The sequence below is a fragment of the Alligator sinensis genome, unplaced genomic scaffold, assembly GCF_000455745.1.
Source record: "Alligator sinensis unplaced genomic scaffold, ASM45574v1 scaffold366_1, whole genome shotgun sequence".
Classification (NCBI taxonomy): domain Eukaryota; kingdom Metazoa; phylum Chordata; order Crocodylia; family Alligatoridae; genus Alligator; species Alligator sinensis.
Window position 1 is genome coordinate 2,090,399 of NW_005841851.1, and position 20,091 is coordinate 2,110,489.

Below are 20,091 nucleotides of genomic sequence, written 5' to 3' on the forward strand. Positions count from 1 at the left end.
GGCTCATCCCTTCTCCCTTTCTTGAAAATGGGCACCACACTGGCCCTTCTCCAGTCCTCAGGGACCTGGCTGGAGCACCACCAGTGCTCGAACAGCTGTGCCAGCGGCTCAGCTATGACACTGGCCAATTCTTTCAGCAGCCGTGGATGGAGGTCATCCGGGCCTGCTGACTTGTACCCATCCAGCTCCTCCAGGAGCTCCTTAACTATTTCAGAACTAACCCTAGGCGGACTGGTGCCATGTGGACATCCGTCAGTGATTGAGGTGGGGAGACTGGCTTGGTCGGTACTTAAAAATACTGAAGTGAAGAACTCATTGAAGAGCTCTGCTTTTTTTCCCCGCGTCAACCACCAACTGTCCTGATTTGTCCTGCAGGGGCCCTATGTTGCTCTGAGCTTTCCTTTTGCCCGCTATATACCTGAAGATTCACGCCTTCCCAAAAAGGGATTCATTCCTGCCTTCCCAAAAAGGCCCCCCCCTCACTGCAAACCCCTTCAGCCCCCTCCTCACTGCTCTTCTTGGCTGAGATGGTCAGCAGCCTCATGGGCATGGGCTCAGGCCAGCGCTACCCTACGCCGCGGTGTCAGCAGGACTCGGACACGATCACAATGCTAGCCGGAGAGGCGTCCTGTAGAGGAGGACATGTCCTGGGGGTCTGGCAGCCCACTCTATTGCCCTTTAAGCTCTCAGAGGGGCTTCAAAGGGCCTCGGCATGTCACAAAACTGCTCCTGATTGATGCCAGGGCAAGCAGAGTGTGCAGTAAACAGACCCAGCAGGGAGAAGGCTGACTTGCCTAGCAAAGCAGAGGCAAATCAGATGTGACTGCTGCCCCTGAGAGATCTGTGGGCCAGCATAAAAGCAAAGCAGCTTACAAATTTTTACTCCCTAATACCCTGCTTCCCATCCTGCCTGAGCCCCAGTGTGTCAAGGGGCTCAGACACTCCTGTGCCCAGCCAGCAGACCAGGGGTGCTCATATGCTGGAGAAATGCTCCTTCAAGCTGATGAAACAGCAGGGTGGAAGGGGCAATACCACTGGCTTCAAGCAGGTCTCAATGAATTCGAAGGGCTCCGGGGAAAGGCAATGACTGAGCCTTCAGTCAAAGCAGGGACCACGCAGGCATAGTGGGCTCACATGTACGTACTAACATAGCACATAGCACTAACGTAGTTATGGTGGGGGGTTGGGGCAAGAAATGGGACCAGAGAATGGACGCTTCTGGAGCAGTGACAGGAAAGGCTAGCGCTAGCAAGCTCCCCAGGGATGTGGCTGAGCCACCTGCAAATGGCCACAGTCTGGTATGAGCCAGGTTTGCAACTGGAGCAAAGGGCTCGCTCCATGCCATGCTGCTAGCCATTCCTCCCTTAGGCATGGCATCAAGGCCCCCTCAGAGTCTAGCAATTTGAAGTCCCCAGCATTTGTCAATCTGTGGTGTGAAAAGTGCACCACAACCTGCTCGGGTTGCTGCCAGGTGAGGCTAAAACCTGAGCTCAGAGCAAGAGGGAAACACTCTGCTGCCACCCGACCAGCGCAGCACACCGGGGCCGCTGAACACTCGGTGCTAGCTACACCTATTGCATGCCAGTGCTGGCTAGTGGCTAGACCAAGATCTGTCGCCACCACACCCTGGGTGCTGGCCTTGCTCCTAGTACAGCTGTGACACCATAACAGGTAGGTCTTGCACCTTGCTGTGTCCCCTCCCACACACAGCCAGCCCCAGCCCCAGCCAGGTGCAGCGCAGAGGGCATTCGTACTAGAGCACAAGGAGATTTTTGCCATCCGCACGGGGGGGACTCTGAGCCTTCAGTCACTGATACTTATTGTTGCCACCCATATGGCTGGTGTCACCCACTGCTTTTGTGCTCCTGGTGCCACAGCCCAGGGCAAACAGTCAGGGTTTCAGCACCACGACAGGGCACAGACTTGGAGAAGGGAGGTTTTTGCAGCCCCAGTCCCCTACCACCCTCCACTCCCTGCCACCAAAACTGAAAGGCTTTTGTAGCTTGCTGAGCCAGGCTGCCTGCCTAACCCAATAATGGCAGGGCAGCAGCAAACTGAGGCCTGGCTTGTGCTGTCTGCTTTAAAGAGGCTCCAGCATTTCCAAGGCTCCAATTTATTTTGAAGGCATTTCAGGTCCACAGTCCAGTGCCATAACGAGCACTTGCACAATGGGCCGCCTGTGACTCACGCACCCAGAACCTCGCTGCACACTAGGGCCAGCCTGGTGAGTGCCAGCAAAAGGAAATGAGCTGAGAGCTTTCCAGGCAGGGCTGCAGCAGTCCCTGAGGCTGGAGATTCATGCCCCCTCAGTGATGCTGAGCCCAGATGTGGCCCTCAGAGGCTGGGCTGCACTGCACAAAGCAAGGCTGCCTGTGCTGCCCTAGCGCATGCACTGCTGGAATAAAGGCCTGTGGGTCCAAGCACACTGACATGTTGCTGCTTTCCCTTGTTGTCCAGTCTGTGCACATCGCCAGAAACTGCTCCCAATAGCCAGCCTGCCCTCTGCACCCTCAGGGTAGGGGGCACATGGGGACAGGGAGGCAGGCAATCACCTGCCCCAACTCAGAGCAAAGTTGCCACTGCCCTTTGGTGGCTGCTTTGCAGTGGTCAGAGCAGAGTGGAGACTCCAGCCCACAGCCTCTCCTCTGCCACCCATGCCCAAGGGCTTTGAGCTGTTTTCAGGCACACGGGAGGTGTATGACTATACTAGCATGGGGGGAGCCCCAGGAGAAGACAGGGCCCAGTGGGCATGTGTTCCCCAAAAGGCCACCTCCAGGCAGGGGCAGGGAGGCTCTGCTGGTGCCATTCATTGGGTCTAAGCAGGAGCAGTTTAGGAGCATTGCAGCTGGGCATTGCTTTACTGTGCTCACACCAGCAGCCCTATCCCTTTGGGAGGGGCACCCAGCACCCCACGAGATGGTGCCAGCTCACAGAAGACCCAAGCCCCAAGTGCCCCAACCCAGGTAGCTTTGGGCAGGCTACACACACCCCATCGCCACATCTGACCTCCTGTTTGTCTTTTAAGGAAGACGCCACATTGCCTCTTTTTGGCGGGTGGAGCTCTCCGGATCTTCCCACCCCAGCTCTCCCACCCCACCCTGCTGTGCGGAGACGACGCTACACCCTCACGCCAGGGCACCTCAAGTGGGACCACTTCAACCTGACATACAAGTAGGCATGTGCTGATGCCGTGGGGCTATGCTGTCTGTATGGCCTTGAAGCTTGAAATGCCCTTGATATAGTTGCAGGCTGCTGGGGTTGGGCAGCATGCCGGGGGGGTGAGGCCAGGGGGAGTTGGGGGACGAGGCTCTCTCAGAGCAATGGCACGTGCAACCCCCTGTGTTCCACATTAGCAGCACTGCAGTGCCAGGTGCCCACGGTCCATGCTATGGCTCATCAAGCACACGCTCCAGACAGGGCTTGCACTAAGAGGAGCTATACTGCAGGAGATCTGCTGCTTGCTAAAGCTGCCAGGAGTGCCACATTGGTAGTGACTATCCTGCAGATCAGGAGTGGATTCTGGGTTGAAACATCTGGGCAAAAGGTGGAGTCAGCATGTGGCAGCTTAGCCTGGGTGGGATTTTTGAAGGGGGCTCCACCTTAACCTAACGCTCCTGTCAGTGAAGGTGCTGGTACCACTCTCCTGGGTTTCAGCGAGAACAGCACTAAGTGCAAAGTGCTTTTGAAAACCCCCCCTACAGACACCCGCTTTTGCATCCAAGCCCAAGGGCTCTGCAGGGAGTTAGAATCACGCAGCGCAGCCCTTTGGAGTCAGGGCTACTTCTGTGCCCATGGCTGTATTGCCTGTGCATGAACACTGGAGTCCAGCATGCTTCATGGTCTCATGCCATGGGCTGCAGTGTAAACCTCAGATGCAGCTGCATTTCAGTGGCACAAGAGCAATTTAAGCTTCTGGAGGAGGTGAGGATGGAGAAAGGACAAAGTGAAAGCACAGTGGTAGCATTTTCTTTTGTGAAATAAGCAGGCTTCTGCCTACACCTGCCTTGACAGCCAAAAGATAAGGGGCCTAAATTATCACTGTGACAAGCTAGTGCTGTTCCTTTGATGAACTGGCATTGAACCAGATTGTCACAGTACAGCAAGTATGCCCATGGGTAGCCTACATCCCCCATACACACTTGGTCCCTGCTCAGAGGGCTTCCCCCACAAAAAGCATCCCAGGAGCTGTTTGTGCCTCTTAAGGAAGCTACAGTGCATTAGATAACGCACTTGTTGGCTGGCTCCAACACACAGCAGGCACAGGGCAGGGAGTATGCTTAAGGACACACTCTGGAGCTGGTCCAGAAGTAGCGGGAGCAGCAGGTGCAACCACGCTGTCCTGGTAAACCTCAGGCAATGAACCCAGCAGCCGCTTGTGGTTTGCACGTCCACATTGGCAAGCATCCTTGAGGTAGCTGAAGAAAGGCCCATTGTCCATGCCCTTGGAGAAAGGAGGCTACCCCCTCCATCCCCTGCTCCCCCACTCCTGCTCTCTTGGCAAGCCAGAGGTCACTCCAGGCATGGCACAGCCCTTTTAAATACACATACAGACACATTTTCCCCACCATACATGTGCACATGTGCATGCACGCACACAAGATTGTACAATGAGGGTTGGCCCTGGCAGCAGGGAATGCCTATGGCAGCTCTTGCATTGCATTAGGAAGGGTCTTCTGCTGGGACTGTAAGGGTTTTCTTCCTGCCTCAGCCCCCACCCCCAGCAGGGAGCCTGGCACAGCCCAGCTCTGAAGTTGCTGGGAAAGTTTCTAACCCAGTAAGTAAGCATCAGGCTGGGTTTGCTGTAGGAGTGGGGAAGAGGGGGCATTTCTGGCTGTCTGGGTCTGTGGGCTTCACAGCAAGCAGCGAGTCCTTCTGACAGACACAGAACAAGGATGCCTCCTGCACAGCTGGCAGTGGGGCTGAGTGGGCATTTCAGCCTCCAAAGCAGGCACTGTCTGTATACAGCCCAGAGCTGCCCCTGCCTCAGCTCCCTGGTCAGAGCCTCAGCTCCCTCCATCAGCCACACGAGCAAAGCAGCCCCTCGTAACCATCAGGTGTTCCCCCACCCCAGTGCCTGCTTAGACCCCCAAGGAACTCTATCATGTTCCCAGGGTCAGTTGGGATTCCCATTTTTCATGCGCTCAGTGAATCAGACTAGCGAGTAACAAGCAAGCTGAAAATAAGTCATCAGCTTCCCCCTGGCTGTGCTGGGACAAAGCGAGACCTACGGCACAATCCAGAAACAATTGGGTTTGATGAGAACACGTCCGTGCCAGGGACCAGCTTCCTCTTCAGCTACTTGTGAGGCTGCACGGGCATCAGCCTTCGCTGCTCTAAGCCAGCTCCAGCCCAGAAAAGTTCCCACAGGACAAGCAGCAGCCCTGCTGGTTTGCCCTTGAGTGACTATACCTCTGACTGGGGACCAGTGTCTGAAATCCCTCTATGCAGAAAAGCCCTTAATCCAGGGGTGGCCAACCTGCAGCATGCATGCCATGAGTGGCATAAGTAGCCTCTGCGTATGGCACACAGCAAGTCAGGGAAGAGACAGGCAGCACAGTGGCAGAAGGGGCAGAAAGCAGAGCAGCAGCTTGGGCAGGGAGGAGAAAGCAGATCAGTAGCTCAGGCAGAGAGCAAAGGGCAAGAAGCAGAAAGCAGAGCAGCAGATTGGGGAGGGGAATGGAGGCACTTGGTGAGGGTGCAGAGCTAATTTGTGGCACATCTGCCAAAAAAGGTTACCCCGCTGCTTTGGTCCATCTCCAGATAATGTGGCTTCTTGCAGGAGCGGCAATTTCTTTATGTGATAAATAGGCCCTTCGCTTCAGGCTTGCCAGGTTTTTTTACCACTGCATTAGTGGGATACTATCCTGCACCATCTATGGTGTGTGTTTGCAGAAATTACTTCATCTACTACTGAAAGCAGCTGTTTCTGGGGTGGGACATGAGCGTCTGAACAACAGTGCAGCACCACAGGGAGAAAACAAAGCATGCTTATCCAATAGACCTTGTACTAGGGGTTTTAAGGACAGAGAATCCAGTACCACCTACTGGGATATGAGTGAGGATGGTGGTAGTATATAGGGCACTGCAGGGAACCCACCAGATCCTGCTGATCACCCTGCTAACCCATAGTGAGCCTGCTCTAAGCCTGTGCAAACCTCCGTGCAAGGCTTGTGGGTGAGGCTTGTAACCCATAGCAAAGTCCCTGGAAAATTCAGGACCGAGGCCTCTGCAGGCAACCACCTCAGGGACCATCTAGCGGGCAGCACAGGCTGGCCCGGGCACACACTAACATTGCACCGTGTTCCTCCAGAATCCTGTCCTTCCCCCGCAACCTCATCAACAGGAGTGACACACGCAAGGGGCTGGCGGCTGCTTTCCGCATGTGGAGCGAGGTCTCTCCGTTCAGCTTCAAGGAGGTGTCACCGCACGCAGCCAGCGACCTGAAGATAGGTATGGCACTGAGATCCCCCATGGCCCTATGCTGAAGGAGCACCCTGGCACAGGCTGGCTATGGCAGAGGGCCGACTGGCACATCTCAGCGCCTGGTTGTGGAGCTTCCAGGGATCGTTCCTGGTATAGCAGAGACTGATCCACACCCAATGGCTGGTGCTGCAGGTGTCCCAGGCTCACTCGGCACCTGGCCTGCCCCTAGGAGAGGGTCTACAGTGTAGAGCCAGCAAGGGAAAGGGTGATGGTACCTAGCACTTCCCTGCTGGGAGCTCCCACTGCACACAAGCAGTCTCTAGCCCCTGGTCAGCGTGTGTTATAGCTCTAGGGCTGTCCTAGCAGGAGGAAGAGCTCCGCAGTAGCCCCTTCCTGTGGGCAGCTCCTCGTGCCCTGCCTTGTTAATCCTTGCTCTCCCCATGTGTTGGTATCACGCCTGGCCGCATAGCCCCTGCACGATGCCAGTCCTCATGCTGAGGAGGCTTCTTCTCCTCGCTCTTCACACCATTCTGTAAAGCCTCGCTGTACCATGTCCCTTCCCCACCTTCTCAGCAGCCTTGTCAGGTGCCTTGATGGTGCACTTGGCCCTGGACAAACTCAGGCAACTTTTAATCCTGGGTCATCTGGTTAGTCTCCGCTCTAGCTGCAATTCCTCCAGGGATTTGAGGAGAGCTCAACATTTCCTGTGCAGACTGTGGTGTTTGCAAGGTAACCAGCAAAGTTACCATTGATTCACACCATTGTGTGACAACCCACAAGCACATACTCTGCTTTCCTATGGCCTGGCCTGACAGAAAGGAACATGCTGCCACATCTGAGGTCCAGGGAGTCCCTGTGAGCACCTTATTAAGAGGCATCCTGCTACCTGGGGCATGGTTACTACAGAACCAGGAACAAATCACTGAGCCTCTCAGCATCATTACTAATTAGATTTAAAATAGGGATAATACTTAGCTGTCAGAGGTGTCTATAAAGAGCTTTGAGCCCTGCGCATAGAAGGTGTTTGCAGGTGAGAAATAAAAGCACCGGTCTAAGTAGCGGAAGCTCAGCTTAGCATTTGATGACCTGGGTTCTAATGTCAGGGCTTCGCATATGGCCGTAGCACATCTCAGCCTCAACTTACAAGCATTTTACAAGTGAGAAACGTACTGTCCTTTCCCAGTTCGCAGATTGGGAAATCAAGGCACAGGGAGAGGAAGTGACCTTGCCTCTAAAGCAATGGCCGAGTCAGCAGAGACCAGCCCCACCGAGTATCAATCCCACCTCCTACCCACCCAGATCTGTCATCCTTCTCCCAGCCCTCCAGAGAGTAGTGAACAAAGCTGTCAAGAATGGAGGAGGATGTGGAGGGTCTATGGAGTTGAAAAGCGAGAGCAATGATCATCCGACATGCACTGGATGGCCTAAACTCTTTGCTGGGTTGCAGGAGGGTGATTTTTGACTGGCGTAGGTTAGATTTTTGTAGGCCTACTAAGTGCTTCAAAAAACCTGAAAGCAGGAGGCCGAGCTGCTGCACTGGGGCTAGTCAGTGGTTTCAGGCAGTGAAGACAGAACGTAGGTGGCACATCAGGTTCTGGGTGCTGAGGCCATGCAGTGGTTAGGAGTTAGCATCTGATCACATCCCTGCATCAATTTTTAAATCAAGCAGGAGTTTCCCCCTGCCCTTGTAAGATCAAGTTTTTGCTCAATGTTGTGAACCACAGGTCTTTCCTGACAGGCAGCTTAACTTGTTTCCTTTGGACAGCTCTCAATCCAAGGTCACCACAAATACTTCTCCACCGGACACAGTTCATTTTATTCATCCCTTATTTTTTTTGCATTTCTTCTCCCATATCGGTAGGATGGCAAACGTACAGGTTGTAGACTAAATCACTTGGGAACAGGCACCGTGGTTAGTACCCAGCTTAAGTGTATCTGTGTTCTGGATATTTTGACTCACCTCGCTTTATGCACCATTGTTCACAGGTTTCTACTCCATCAATCATACCGACTGCCTGCAGTCACTCATCCATCACTGCTTTGACGGGACCACAGGAGAGCTTGCCCATGCTTTCTTCCCACCTAACGGAGAAATCCATTTTGATGACCATGAATACTGGATATTAGGAAACACACGGTTCAGCTGGAAAAAGGGTAAGTACAGGGGCCCAGAGCAGGTGTAACGCTTGCAAGAAGTTTGTGCTTTCCTCGGTGATGCTAATTACCCTTTTAAAAGGCACAAGGTTCATGGGCACATATTCTAAAGGGATCTAGTGGTAGGGATAGGGGACCCATCATGAAAGTGACTCCAGATCCAAACTTCCTCCTAATCCAGGGGGGGTTTAATGTAGATGTTGGTATTATGGAGGTGCAATCTGTGCCTTAAGCCCATAGAAATCATTTGCTTCTAACCAGTCCAATACTACATTTGACAGCACAACATTCTGATGCAATCAGACACGCATCAGATGTATTTCTATGATGGCTCATCCTGTTCATTCAAGCCTTTAGAGGATGCTGCTGACTACAGTCTATTTTCCCCCATGCATAGAAGGCACTGGTGAACCTGCTGCCAGCTAGATTACTTTGACAGGCACTGGCCCAGCAGGACAACAGTAGGGGTAAGGAGAGGCACTGCTGACTGTGAAGCTAGGAGGGGATGGGATTCAGAAAATTCCTGCTTTATCCAAGTTTTACTTCTGTAAGGAGAAAAATCTACCACTTTCACCATGCCAAGGGTCTGCCTCTGTTCTGACAGCCCTGTTCCCATAAGGTGAGAAAGACTTGGCCCTATACTTTAATGCAGAGGCAGATTTTCTTTTGCCCCACATTGAGGTGCAAAAGAAGAGTTTTCTGCATTCCCCGAAGTTGCTGATATTGCTGTCAGGAGCCTGCGTTCCAGCTGTGGAATATTCCAGGGCTGGTGGCAGTTCCAGCTGCTTCTGAGTAACTCAGTGGGCTCCAACCAGTCTAAATGATTGGGACTGGCTTGGGCCCAAGCAGCTGCATTATCTCTGGGAGAGGCCACATTACGGTGCTCTGGTTTCTTGGCATGGCTATTTACATTTTTGTTGTCCTCTGCAACAGGCTTTCCAGCATGGATGGTCATTTTCAAGCTTGTGGGCACCTAAAAATGTCTTTGTTAATGGTGGGGGTTTTTCAAAAAAGCAATGTCTAAACTGACACTAAATTGCAAGCAGATGGCCCCTGGCTAAGGAGCAAACTCAGCACAGTTCAAAAAGCAAGCTCAATAGTTCTTTGAAGTTCGGCTTTTTTGCCTTTTGACCAAAAAAGGGTGGGGATAGAGGAAAGCCTCAGCTGTGGATCTCACTTCTTTAATCTGTGTGTGTGTGGAAGATGCAAGGTTTATACATATATTACATACATGTGCATGGGTGTAGACCTATATGCCAACATTTCTAAAGTGATGAGTGATTTGGGGTATGCAACTGCAGATAGCTTATAAGGGACCCATCGACCATGAAAGAGATACTCTGATGTTCCTGAGAATCAGGCCCTGTGAAGGTGCCATTGGGACTGCAACCTGAATCACTAGTCGCTTTTGCAGAGACTGAACACGCATTTGCCCTTTCATAGAAATGAAAATAGCTAGTTTGCTTCTCGGCGTTATGCCATATTGCTAGGAATAACTGCACAGGCAAGGTGGGAATTTGCTTTTTGCTACAAGGGGCAGCTGCATGCAGGGAAGATTTACTGGGCTGTGAAATAATTGTCAAAGGAAAGCTAGGAACCCCAGCACCAGCAGCATCTCTGACTGAACAAAGCGCTAGAAATTATTCTGTAGCAGCAGGAGGAAAGACAAGGGCTTCATCTGCACCTAGGCAGATGCATGACCTGTAAGAGTGCATAGCCTGCTCATTAGGTGAACTTCTGTCCTTGTCCCTGCAGGGCTATTTCAAATGTATTTACCTTCCCAGGATTGTTGGTTTCTGTAAACTTTTATTTTAACCTACTGCAATATGCTACATATGCTTACAGCTCTCTAGAAACCACAAACTGTATAAGTATGCACTTTCTAATGCCTCAGCTCAGACATCAGGATTGTGAAACCAGTAGAAGAAAAGAAAACTTAGCTGTAATCTAGAAGGACTTGGAAGAACTCGCCTTGCCTCTGAAAACAAAGAGATAAAAGCTAGATGCGGGGGACGGGACCCAAACCTCTGAGGGACTAATAGCAGGAAAGACCGGCCTTAAAGAAAGGTTAGCAATATATGCCCAGAGAAAGCAAGAAAGACTGCTTATTTCACATCATCCACTAACATAGTTGTATCTGGAAAAAAAACTCCCAGCCAAACCCTGAATTAAATGCTAAATACATTCCAGGGCTCAGTGTGATAACGATAATGAAAATCAGACCTCCAGTTTTCACGGCTGTTTGCTAATACTTACGCCAGCAGACTGTAGACCTATCCACTGGTGATTTATGTCACTAGCTTTTGTTTTTCTGAAAACAGCTACTGAGCTCAGCCTGGAGAGTTTGCAAGGGATAGAAGAGGCAAGTATTTATCAAGAAGTTGGTCTAAATCAAAGACACACCAACAGGGTGACAAGAAGTGTCCCAATACTTGACTCAGACATTGAAATGGAAGTGAAAATCATAGGTGTTAGTCAATAACATTACACTAGATAGCAATTATACTCCTTCAACAGCGCTTTGAGACATGGCCAGAAAAAGGATGCTTTCATGCCAGGGACTCCCATTGAATTTCATAGACATTAGGGGCTAGAAGGGAGATCATCGAGTCCAGCCCCCTGCCATAGGCAAGAAGTCAGCTGGGATCGAGTGACCCCAGCAACAAATATATCCACTTGTTTTTTGAATGAGTCCAGAGTAGATGCTTGCACCACCTCTGCGGGGGAGTTTGTTCCAGACCCTGGACACTCGCACTGTAAAGGACTTTAAAATTTATCAGTCAGTGAAGCAAATTCACAAACAAGACTCTCTTTCCACAAGAGCTGCCCTAGCTCAACAACAAACGGTTGGGCTTCATGCAGCAATTGTTGCCCAAGATCCCCTGGCCTGTCTTTACACAAGAGTCATGCTCCTTTTGAGTCATCCTCCTGTTTAAAATCCCTCTCTGCTCCTAACAGTCTCTAAACTGCTATCAAGAAGCTGCAGTTCAGCTCTACAGTTTGAGGGACTGTAAACTGCAGCAAGACAAAAATCACAAGTTGTTCTCAAGTGTAGGTAGGGCCTGTATAAGCCAAGCTGTTTTCTGTGAGCAAGTGCTGCTTGATGAGCAAAGTCTTCCAACTAATGGCTTTGTCCTAAATGGTAGGCCTGTGCGGACGGTCCTTTCCCAGTCACAGGGCAATGCTGTGAGAATCAAATAGTTGAAAGCTGCCAGGAAACACAGGCTTTGTCATGCTGGGTCTCTGCCCCGATTTCAGACATAAATGTGCCTGCATCAGTGTCGATTCAAAACTGCCATCTGACCCAATGCTTGAAGTCGGGAAGAAATCTGCTCGCACCGCCATCAGGTTTGCTCACCTGGACCAGCACAGCTACATGGGAGCTGAGACTGGTGTAGATGCCTGGGATAGACCCCTCCGTTCCTAGCAGTTGCTCTCTGATCTCCAAACACTTCCCATCTGGCCCAAGCTTGCTGTTGGACAGGCAGGTGAGCAAGCAGACCCTCGGTGTACAACTTCTGTCACTGCTGTTTTCCCTGCCAGGTGTGTGGCTTACAGATCTGGTACATGTTGCAGCTCATGAGATCGGACATGCCCTGGGGCTCATGCACTCCCTCAACGCAGATGCCCTGATGCACCTCAATGCTACTTTGACTGGGAAAAAGACCATCTCCCAGGATGAAATCTGGGGGATGCACAGGCTCTACGGTGAGTCAGTTCCCCGTTGTGGCACTCTGGACTGCTGGGTCAGGAGACGCTAGCATGTGTCTGCCACGCTCAGCGCTGCATGGGAAGGGACTAGGACAGGCCAACAGGAAGGCAGAAACTGCATGCCTGTCACTCCCTCTCTTGGGGATCCTGGGGAGGGAAGGGGGACAAGGTGTATTAGAGCAATGGATTGAGACAAAACCAACCTGGAGCAGCGGGGAGCTGTGGGCACTGGGCCCCCAGAACTGCACAGACCCCTCAGCCAAGCCAGCACTCGGCACATGGCTGTAAAGGGAATCAATACTCGGCTGGTGCAAGCTGTTGCTGCTCCCTTGATGTCAGCTGAGGCTCTGATCAGCACTCGCTGCACTGTTAATACAAAAACCCAGCCCCTTTCAGACTCCTGCCCTGGCCCCTAACCTTACAGTACAGAATGACATCTCCAGCTTTGACAGTAGGGCCCAATGCCACTCTTCACCTAGCACTTTCACTCCAGGAACAGCTGGTGCCTGTCCCTTTAACACCATGTCCCTTTCTACCCCAAGGCTGCAAGGACAGACTATTTGTGTGTCCAGCGTGGGCCAGAAAAGGTTTCTGCAAGACCCGTCAGAAGATGATGAAGAAGCACTGTCCATCCAGCTGTGATTTCTGCTATGGTATCATGCTCCTCTCCCAGGACGGGGTGGGGGGGGAAGAGGGATGGGGGACGGACAGGGAAGCTATGTCGAATAGCTTTAACAAATCTAGATAGGAATTAACAGGGCTCCATGGCAGACCTAAGAACTCAACTGCTAGTCAGCACCCTGCCAAGATCAAGTACCAGGAAAGGGACCAGACTCCACGGACCTCAGGGCCCGTTTCCCAGAGTCTGGGAAAGCCTGTTGTCCTGGTCCAGCTTCTAAAACCTCAGTAATTAGTACTCTCACTTAGAAACTGCTTCATTCTTGGGTACAATCGAGAAATGCCATAGGGTACAGTCAGGGGGAGGTGGGTGACAGTATCACCTACTCAATGATGGGGCAAAAGGAGGGGAAGATGTAGCAGAGTGGGTCTTTGTTTAAACTGTACTGTCCCCCTTCAGCTTCCTGGCTGCACGCTCAGCAGGTGAGCTAGACTCACCTTTGTCCTGTCTCACTTCCACCAGCTCCATATTTCACTTGTTCTTTTCAAAACCTGCAGCCTGAGAACCACTTTGTAAAGCAAATTCCAGTCTATGTCCTGCCGATCTGAGAAAAGGAGAGGAGTAAGCTCGTTAACTGCAGGCTTACTCCCTCAGCTTGGAGGAGTCGATGCCAAAGGAATAGCACAGCATCAAGGCGCACTGAATTGCATGATGCTAACAGTATCTATTTCAGAATATACTAAAACAGCAATACCTCTAAAACAGCAATACTGTGCATGTTAACCTGGACTAACTGGGGAAAAAGTGCACTCAGGTTGTTTAGATGCCAAGTATTAAGATCACAGCTAGGCTCTTACCATACCTAAGACATTCACGTGCCTTCAAACAACACTTCAGTGAAAACCATTTAATTTTACACCACTATTTTGCCTCTGGCGATTCTCATCTGAATCCAGAAGCTAAGGATTTAAAATGAAATAAGCAGCAACTATCATAAGACCTGCAATAAAAGTCACAAGAGCCATGCTGCTTTTACCTTGGACTACTCAAATACAGTGAGGCGGGAATGCGGAGAGGAAAAAACCTGAAAAGACAGCACAGCTCCTTAGAAACACTGGGATTTCAAGGCTTTACAACTGGGTAAGCTGACATGACCTATTTTCTCTCTCACTGGACAGAATTCCCTTTCCCAACAGTAGCTGCAACTCCTCCTCCACCTAGAACCAAAACCAAGATTGTTCCTGAAGGCAGAAATGTCACCTTCCGATGCGGACAAAAGATTATTCATAAAAAAGGCAAAGTGTAGTAAGTGCCCTTTACCTACTCCAAACTTTGCAAAACTTTGCATTTGCATGTACAAACTCTTCAGCAGTTGCCTGGTCGGTTCACTGCCTTCCTCTCCCATCACTTGATATCATCTCCTTTGGGGTTCCTGGATCACGCGCCCCACCAGATTCATCATCTTGGCTTTAGCTATGGCTGCCTTCTCCTTTTGTTACTTCTGGTCTTGGGCCTTATAAGAATACATTTCATAGAATAATTGTATCAAGAAACACACATGGGATAACGTCTCCCAAATCCTGTGGCCCATATTCTATGAGAAACAATGATTTCTGGCCTTAAATCTATCCGTCAAATTAATACCATCTGAATCATTTCCCTGGTTGTTGCGGTGGGTAGTCCCCAAGATGACTACCTGCCGAAGATGAAAGAAACAATGTCTATTTTTCAATCTGTTACCTTGGGCATAGGGCAGCCTGCTGCATGCAATCAAGTTTTCCCCTGCTGTGGGCCTGGATCTCTCTCATGACCATGGGAGAGAGGGAAAATATCCCAAGACCCACACTCTTCGCATGCAGAAGCTTTTGACATCTTTACCCTAGCTGTTGAGTTGACCGTGCTGCTTTAAACCTGGCATGTTCTTGCTGTTGTGACACACTTGCCCAATGCAAGCTTACTTGTGTAGATGAACCCCATAATGCACCAAGAATTATGCAGTATACTTCACTAATTTATCTTATTTTTTTCCCCCCTTAAAACAGCTGGTATAAAGACAAGGAGCTTCTGGAGTACTCTTATCCAGGGTACTTATCCTTAAATGATGATCATATGAGCATTATTGCCAATGCAATCAATGAAGGGACCTACACCTGCATAGTAAAGAAAAAGGAAAGGATCTTGACTACCTACTCCTGGAGAATCAGGGTTAAGCAATAATGAGGACTTTGATTACTGCTAGTTCTGTTCCAAATGAAAATCTCATCCTCTTTGGCATTGTACACCTGACCTTCTGCAGTGCAACTGAACTAGTCAATCAGCTGCTACCATCACTGGGGCAAGACAAACGGATCTGGGACTTGGTATTGGAAAAAAATATCCTCTGGAAGGAGTGTAAACAGAAAGAATTTATCAAGTGCCAGCTTGATGACAAAACTTGAGCAGTCGGACCTGGCGCCACATGCCTTGTCAGTGTGGATTACTGCAAAACCACCAACCAAACCTTCGCTGACAACAGATCAGTAGCCTGATGCTCAAGTGTGTGGCAATACTCATACATGTTTTGGAAACAAAGAGACTGATTTATGCTCCAGTGAGTGTCCTGATGTCAAGTATTAAAACTGCTCACCACAATCCCAGTAAGAGGCATTAGAGGGGGTTTTAACAGAGACAGATCCTTGGCTGCTTTTTCCATATGTGTGTGTCATGTCAATGCTGGAGTAGCAAGAGAAGCAAGATCAGGTTCAAGAATAGCTTTTCCTATTAACTCGTTCTCGTGACTCCAAGTATTAAATGACTACCGCAGGCAGGCTACCCATTTTTTGCTCCTCTAAATTTCCCCATGCTTTACATTTGTTCCTCAGATGCCATTTCCCTCCAGCTGCAGCTTCCATCCTTTTATCAGATAACTTGTCCCCCACAAACTTTGTCAACAAGTCACAGGCATACTTCCCTAGTATTTTGCCTAGATCAAGTGATTGAGTGAAGTCCCTCAAAAAAAAAAGTCATACCAGGGAAAGAAGGGGGCAGTATGACTCATGGGCAAAACCAATTTTCCTTTATTGCATGCATCACTTGAACTTCTTCAAGTTTGGGAGTTTAGAGTATGGACTTGACTGTCACATGACAATCTCAGCCTTGCTCCATCTGTTTGGACAGGAACTAAGCTACTCCAGCACTAGCCAAAGGTCTGGCTCAAAAAGCAAGCCCTGTCAGGACCATTGCTCCCTCTGCCTACAGCAAGCCCCAGGAACCCTTCTCATGCCATTGCAATACACAGCACAGCTGGTTTAGGGAGGACGGAGAGTGTTCCTACAGGCAAACTAATCCTTTGTAGAATCAAGAGTTAGAAAAGACCTGTGGGGTCATGCCATCCATCACCTCTGCCAGTGCAGGGTTTGGCCACTGCAACACCCTTGTCCGGTCCAGCGTGAACAGACTCAAGAATTGGACTTTCCATCCACTGCCCTTGGCCATTCCAACATCAAATAGATCTTGCTGTTAAAACATTTTTCCCCAGATGTGCAGCCTAAATTTTCCTGTGTTCAGTTTCACCCTTTTGTATCTACTCCTCCCCCCTTCACCTCTGAGATGCTGCCAGATCTTCCTCACTCTTCATGCTCTACAGACTGGAAAAGGACTCTCACACACCTTGGCAACATCCAAATGAGGACTTCAGCAGTACAGGAATATCCATATGCTGCTATGATCAAGGTATCCCACAGGCTCTCTCAGCAAAGCTGTGCTTTGTACTGGGAGAGCAAAACTACTTACAAGAGAAACAAGTTTTCCAGTATAAGCAGTGTTCCTGTTGTGATTGTGATTGCTCACAGCTGGCTCAGGCTCCAGGCAGGTCCCTGCCAGCCACCACCGAGCCCAGGCTGCTCGCAGCAGGTGGCAGGGAGGCTGCAAGCTGCTGCACTGAGGTCTGGCCCAGCTTTTTGCTGGCGGTGGGTGCACATGCACTTCTGGGTGGACAGCGGGGAGGGGGCTGGGGCTGCACTGCCACAACAAGGACTGTGCCCCTCACAGCTCCCCCGCTCTCTGCCCCTGGTACGCCAACATCTCACAAGTCACGGCTGGGGTGTTTTTGACATTCTGCCCCCAAAAATGTTGCTGACCCATCTTAATCTTTCTCAAGTCAGTTCCGCCACTTTTTTCTTCTCTACGCTCTCGAAGGTTGATGGCGAGGGCCATCAGCTACATCAGCCAAGTGCCGCAACACGTGTATCTTCAACCCACACTGAGATTTACACTTAAAGCAGAACTGCAAGTCCCTCATCTCACTCCTCTCTTCTCCATTATTTTACATCGGGGATCTAGAAATGGTGCAAGCTGGCTCCCACCATGCATGTTGTCTATCACCACCTTCAGCAGTAGGCTGGCTGGGCATTGCTGTTTTCCCAGCAGCTGCTCACTGCCCACGTGGTTTTCATTTAAATTTTCTGAAGACCCCTTAAGGTCCAATTTGACCTGGGTCAACCTCCTTTCTTCTTCCTTGTCCATATTTTAGATGGCTCCAGCTCTATTTCTCTCTCTGCCTGCCCTCACTGGTGTCTGTGATACCTCCCAAGATAAAAAAAATCATGCTCTCATTTAATATACGAGGTGGTTCAGCCTCTTTTTCTTGATTATGAATAAAGGTAATAAACAAAACACAGCTCCCCGACTGAAATGCATTCTTCTGCTACAAGCCATGGCTAAAGAACAAGGGAGCCAATTGAATTAGGAAGGTGAAGGGTGTGGTATAGGCAGCCAGGGAGCAAGCGAATGCATGTGCTTGCAACTCTCTCAGACCACCCTGTTGCGGAGTTCAGGAAAGACAATAATGTCATCCAGGATTTGAAGGTGTTTATACGCATACTCTGGGACTGGTGTTAGAGCAGCTCTGACAGCCGCTCTGATTGAAGTGCTCAGAGCATCTCATGCATCAGCGTCTCTGCACTGAAAAATGGCAGCGGGGGCATTTCAACGAAAGCTCAAACAAGCTTTACTTAAAGCACCCCCCACTGCCATTTTTCAGCACGGGGACACTGATGCACGAGACGCCGGAGTCTTCTGGAGCGCAGTAATTACAACGCTGCAGCAGACTCAACTAATCAAGTCTGCTCCAATGTGCCGCAATTACAGTGCGTCACAGCAGCTTCGCTGCACGTGTACAGGCACCCCAAAGGAGTAGTCTACCCAAACTCAGCAGTTAAACATGTGGCAAGCAATTCAATGACACTCAAGAACTCACCCTCAAGTCAAAACTGAGAAGAGGCCAGTGGCCGACTAGGTGACACAGCGGGCAGAGAAGCAGGGGGTAGGACTGATAGATCTTTACTTCTCATCCCTGCCAGACTCCCCCTGACACCTTGGTCACCACTCAGAGGATGGTGGATGAGGAACCGCAGAAGTGGCTCCACAGTTGAAGACGGGGGCATCTGCATAATAGTAAACCATCAGCCCTGTTGTTAGCCTGCCCGGGCCTTAACACAAAACCTGTGTCTGAATCACAATATTAACCTCAAAATCACTAGTTCTGTAGTTATCAAAAGAAGCTTCTGAGAAAAGCTGCTTTTGATATCCAGATCAAATGAAAAGGATTTTGATTTGATCTGAATATCAAACAAGACCTGCATTTCTAAAAGCCAGCAAGTAAAATGTTAAATATTTCAGGTCTCCTTTGAACTATAAAAAAAAAGTCCAACCCAATTTCCTGCCACGCTGCATGCCTTGGGGATTATCTGTTTCCTACTGCCTGATTTTGATGTTGAGAACACGTCACCAAGGTGGTAATACATTCGTCTATGGAGCAGAGTTAAACTTCACATCTATCATTATGTTTTAATTACTCTCACAAGAATACATTTTTAACAGTTAATAGCACTGCCAAAATGCTATCGTGGCCTTTCATACTGCATGTGTTATGTGTGGTGGTGTGCATTTGAAAACTTGAGTTCAACAGACACAGTGGTTTTAAGCTAATTAAACAATTGAAAACTGATCCTGGTCAAACTGCCTTCAAAAATATTCTCTCCCCTTATTGCCATCTACAGGATTTATATATAGTTAAAAAAGCCCAACAGTTTATCCGTAAATTTTAAAGTTCCAGATTTCATTTGGAAAATATTTTTCCCCACCCACATCCTAAATGTATGCGTGTCAGGTCTGTTAACAAAAAAAAAAAATAAAAAGTCAAATATCAGAATCACTGCTAGGATTAGCAGTCCACCAGTACTTTAACTCTTTTTGTGTCACACATTTATTTAGTATGAATAAATAGCTTAGGAAATGATTTTATCATCATCAAAAAAATTGGTATAGTTACTTTTTGAGAGTACAGGAATAGAAAATAAAAGCTTGTGTCCTTGGTATAGACCATTCTGATTCAGATCATGTACAGTAAGCACTCTATGCAAAAATAGACCTTTGAAGTCAAATACAAGTGTGTTCTGCTGCTTTAAAAGTTGAGTCAAACCCACTGGACAACGCTGCTGCTCGGGGAGTGTAGCAGTATTCTCCTCTGCTGGAATATCTAGAATTACACTCTTGACAAAACCAGACAAAATTCCCATCTTCATCCTGCTTTTGGTTTGTTTTACTAAAAAAATACATGACTTTTAAATAACCCTCTTTTGCTGGGAATCAAACTTTTCCTGTGCAGTGTCCACTGATGGTGAAAAACCCATGACGCTACGGAAGTACTAAGGTAAAAAAAGTCAAGCAGCACAAATATTACAGTGAAGTCAAACAGAATATAAAAAGTCACGTTTGATCCTTTCCCAGCCACAGTGCAGGGCACTGCAAAGTGTTCTCTTGCTCTGCAGTCTGAGGAATGCAGCAGGAAGTCTGCTTTTCCATCCATTACCGATTTTCCACACATCTCCAGCACAGGGGAATCTTGTCAAAATCATGCTCGTATCAGCCGCTGATGGACAATGGAGCTAATCCACCTTCTAGCCCTCCTCCCTGCCAATTCTTTGCCATACCAGAAAACCAGGCATAAGAAAATGTGTTTTATACTGTCCATACATTTCTGTTTTTCTCCCAGAAAAATTGTACTCTATTTTCATAGTTATGACAATCCAAGTGCACAAAGTTCTCTGTTTCAGAGGCCCTGATCCAGCAAGCTACCTAACATGCTTAACTTTCAGCTAATAGGTAACCGTACCAAAGTCAGTGGGACTACCTCCTCACTAGAG

At 49.3% G+C, this 20,091-nt stretch overlaps 1 protein-coding gene across 3 annotated transcripts in view; it reads left to right on the forward strand.

Moving 5' to 3' along the window:
- The window catches only part of MMP23B (matrix metallopeptidase 23B), a 28,114-nt gene extending 10,554 nt beyond the window's left edge, over window positions 1-17,560 (forward strand). For all 3 annotated transcript variants that reach the window (XM_025211518.1, XM_025211524.1, XM_006016178.3), the window contains 7 exons: window positions 3,026-3,171; window positions 6,311-6,450; window positions 8,410-8,577; window positions 12,121-12,285; window positions 12,831-12,941; window positions 14,086-14,212; window positions 14,950-17,560. In XM_025211518.1, the coding sequence (XP_025067303.1) occupies window positions 3,026-3,171; window positions 6,311-6,450; window positions 8,410-8,577; window positions 12,121-12,285; window positions 12,831-12,941; window positions 14,086-14,212; window positions 14,950-15,124 (1,032 nt within the window). In that variant the 3' untranslated portion in view covers window positions 15,125-17,560. The remainder of the gene's footprint in view (window positions 1-3,025; window positions 3,172-6,310; window positions 6,451-8,409; window positions 8,578-12,120; window positions 12,286-12,830; window positions 12,942-14,085; window positions 14,213-14,949) is intronic.
- The last annotated feature ends 2,531 nt before the right edge of the window (window positions 17,561-20,091 follow it).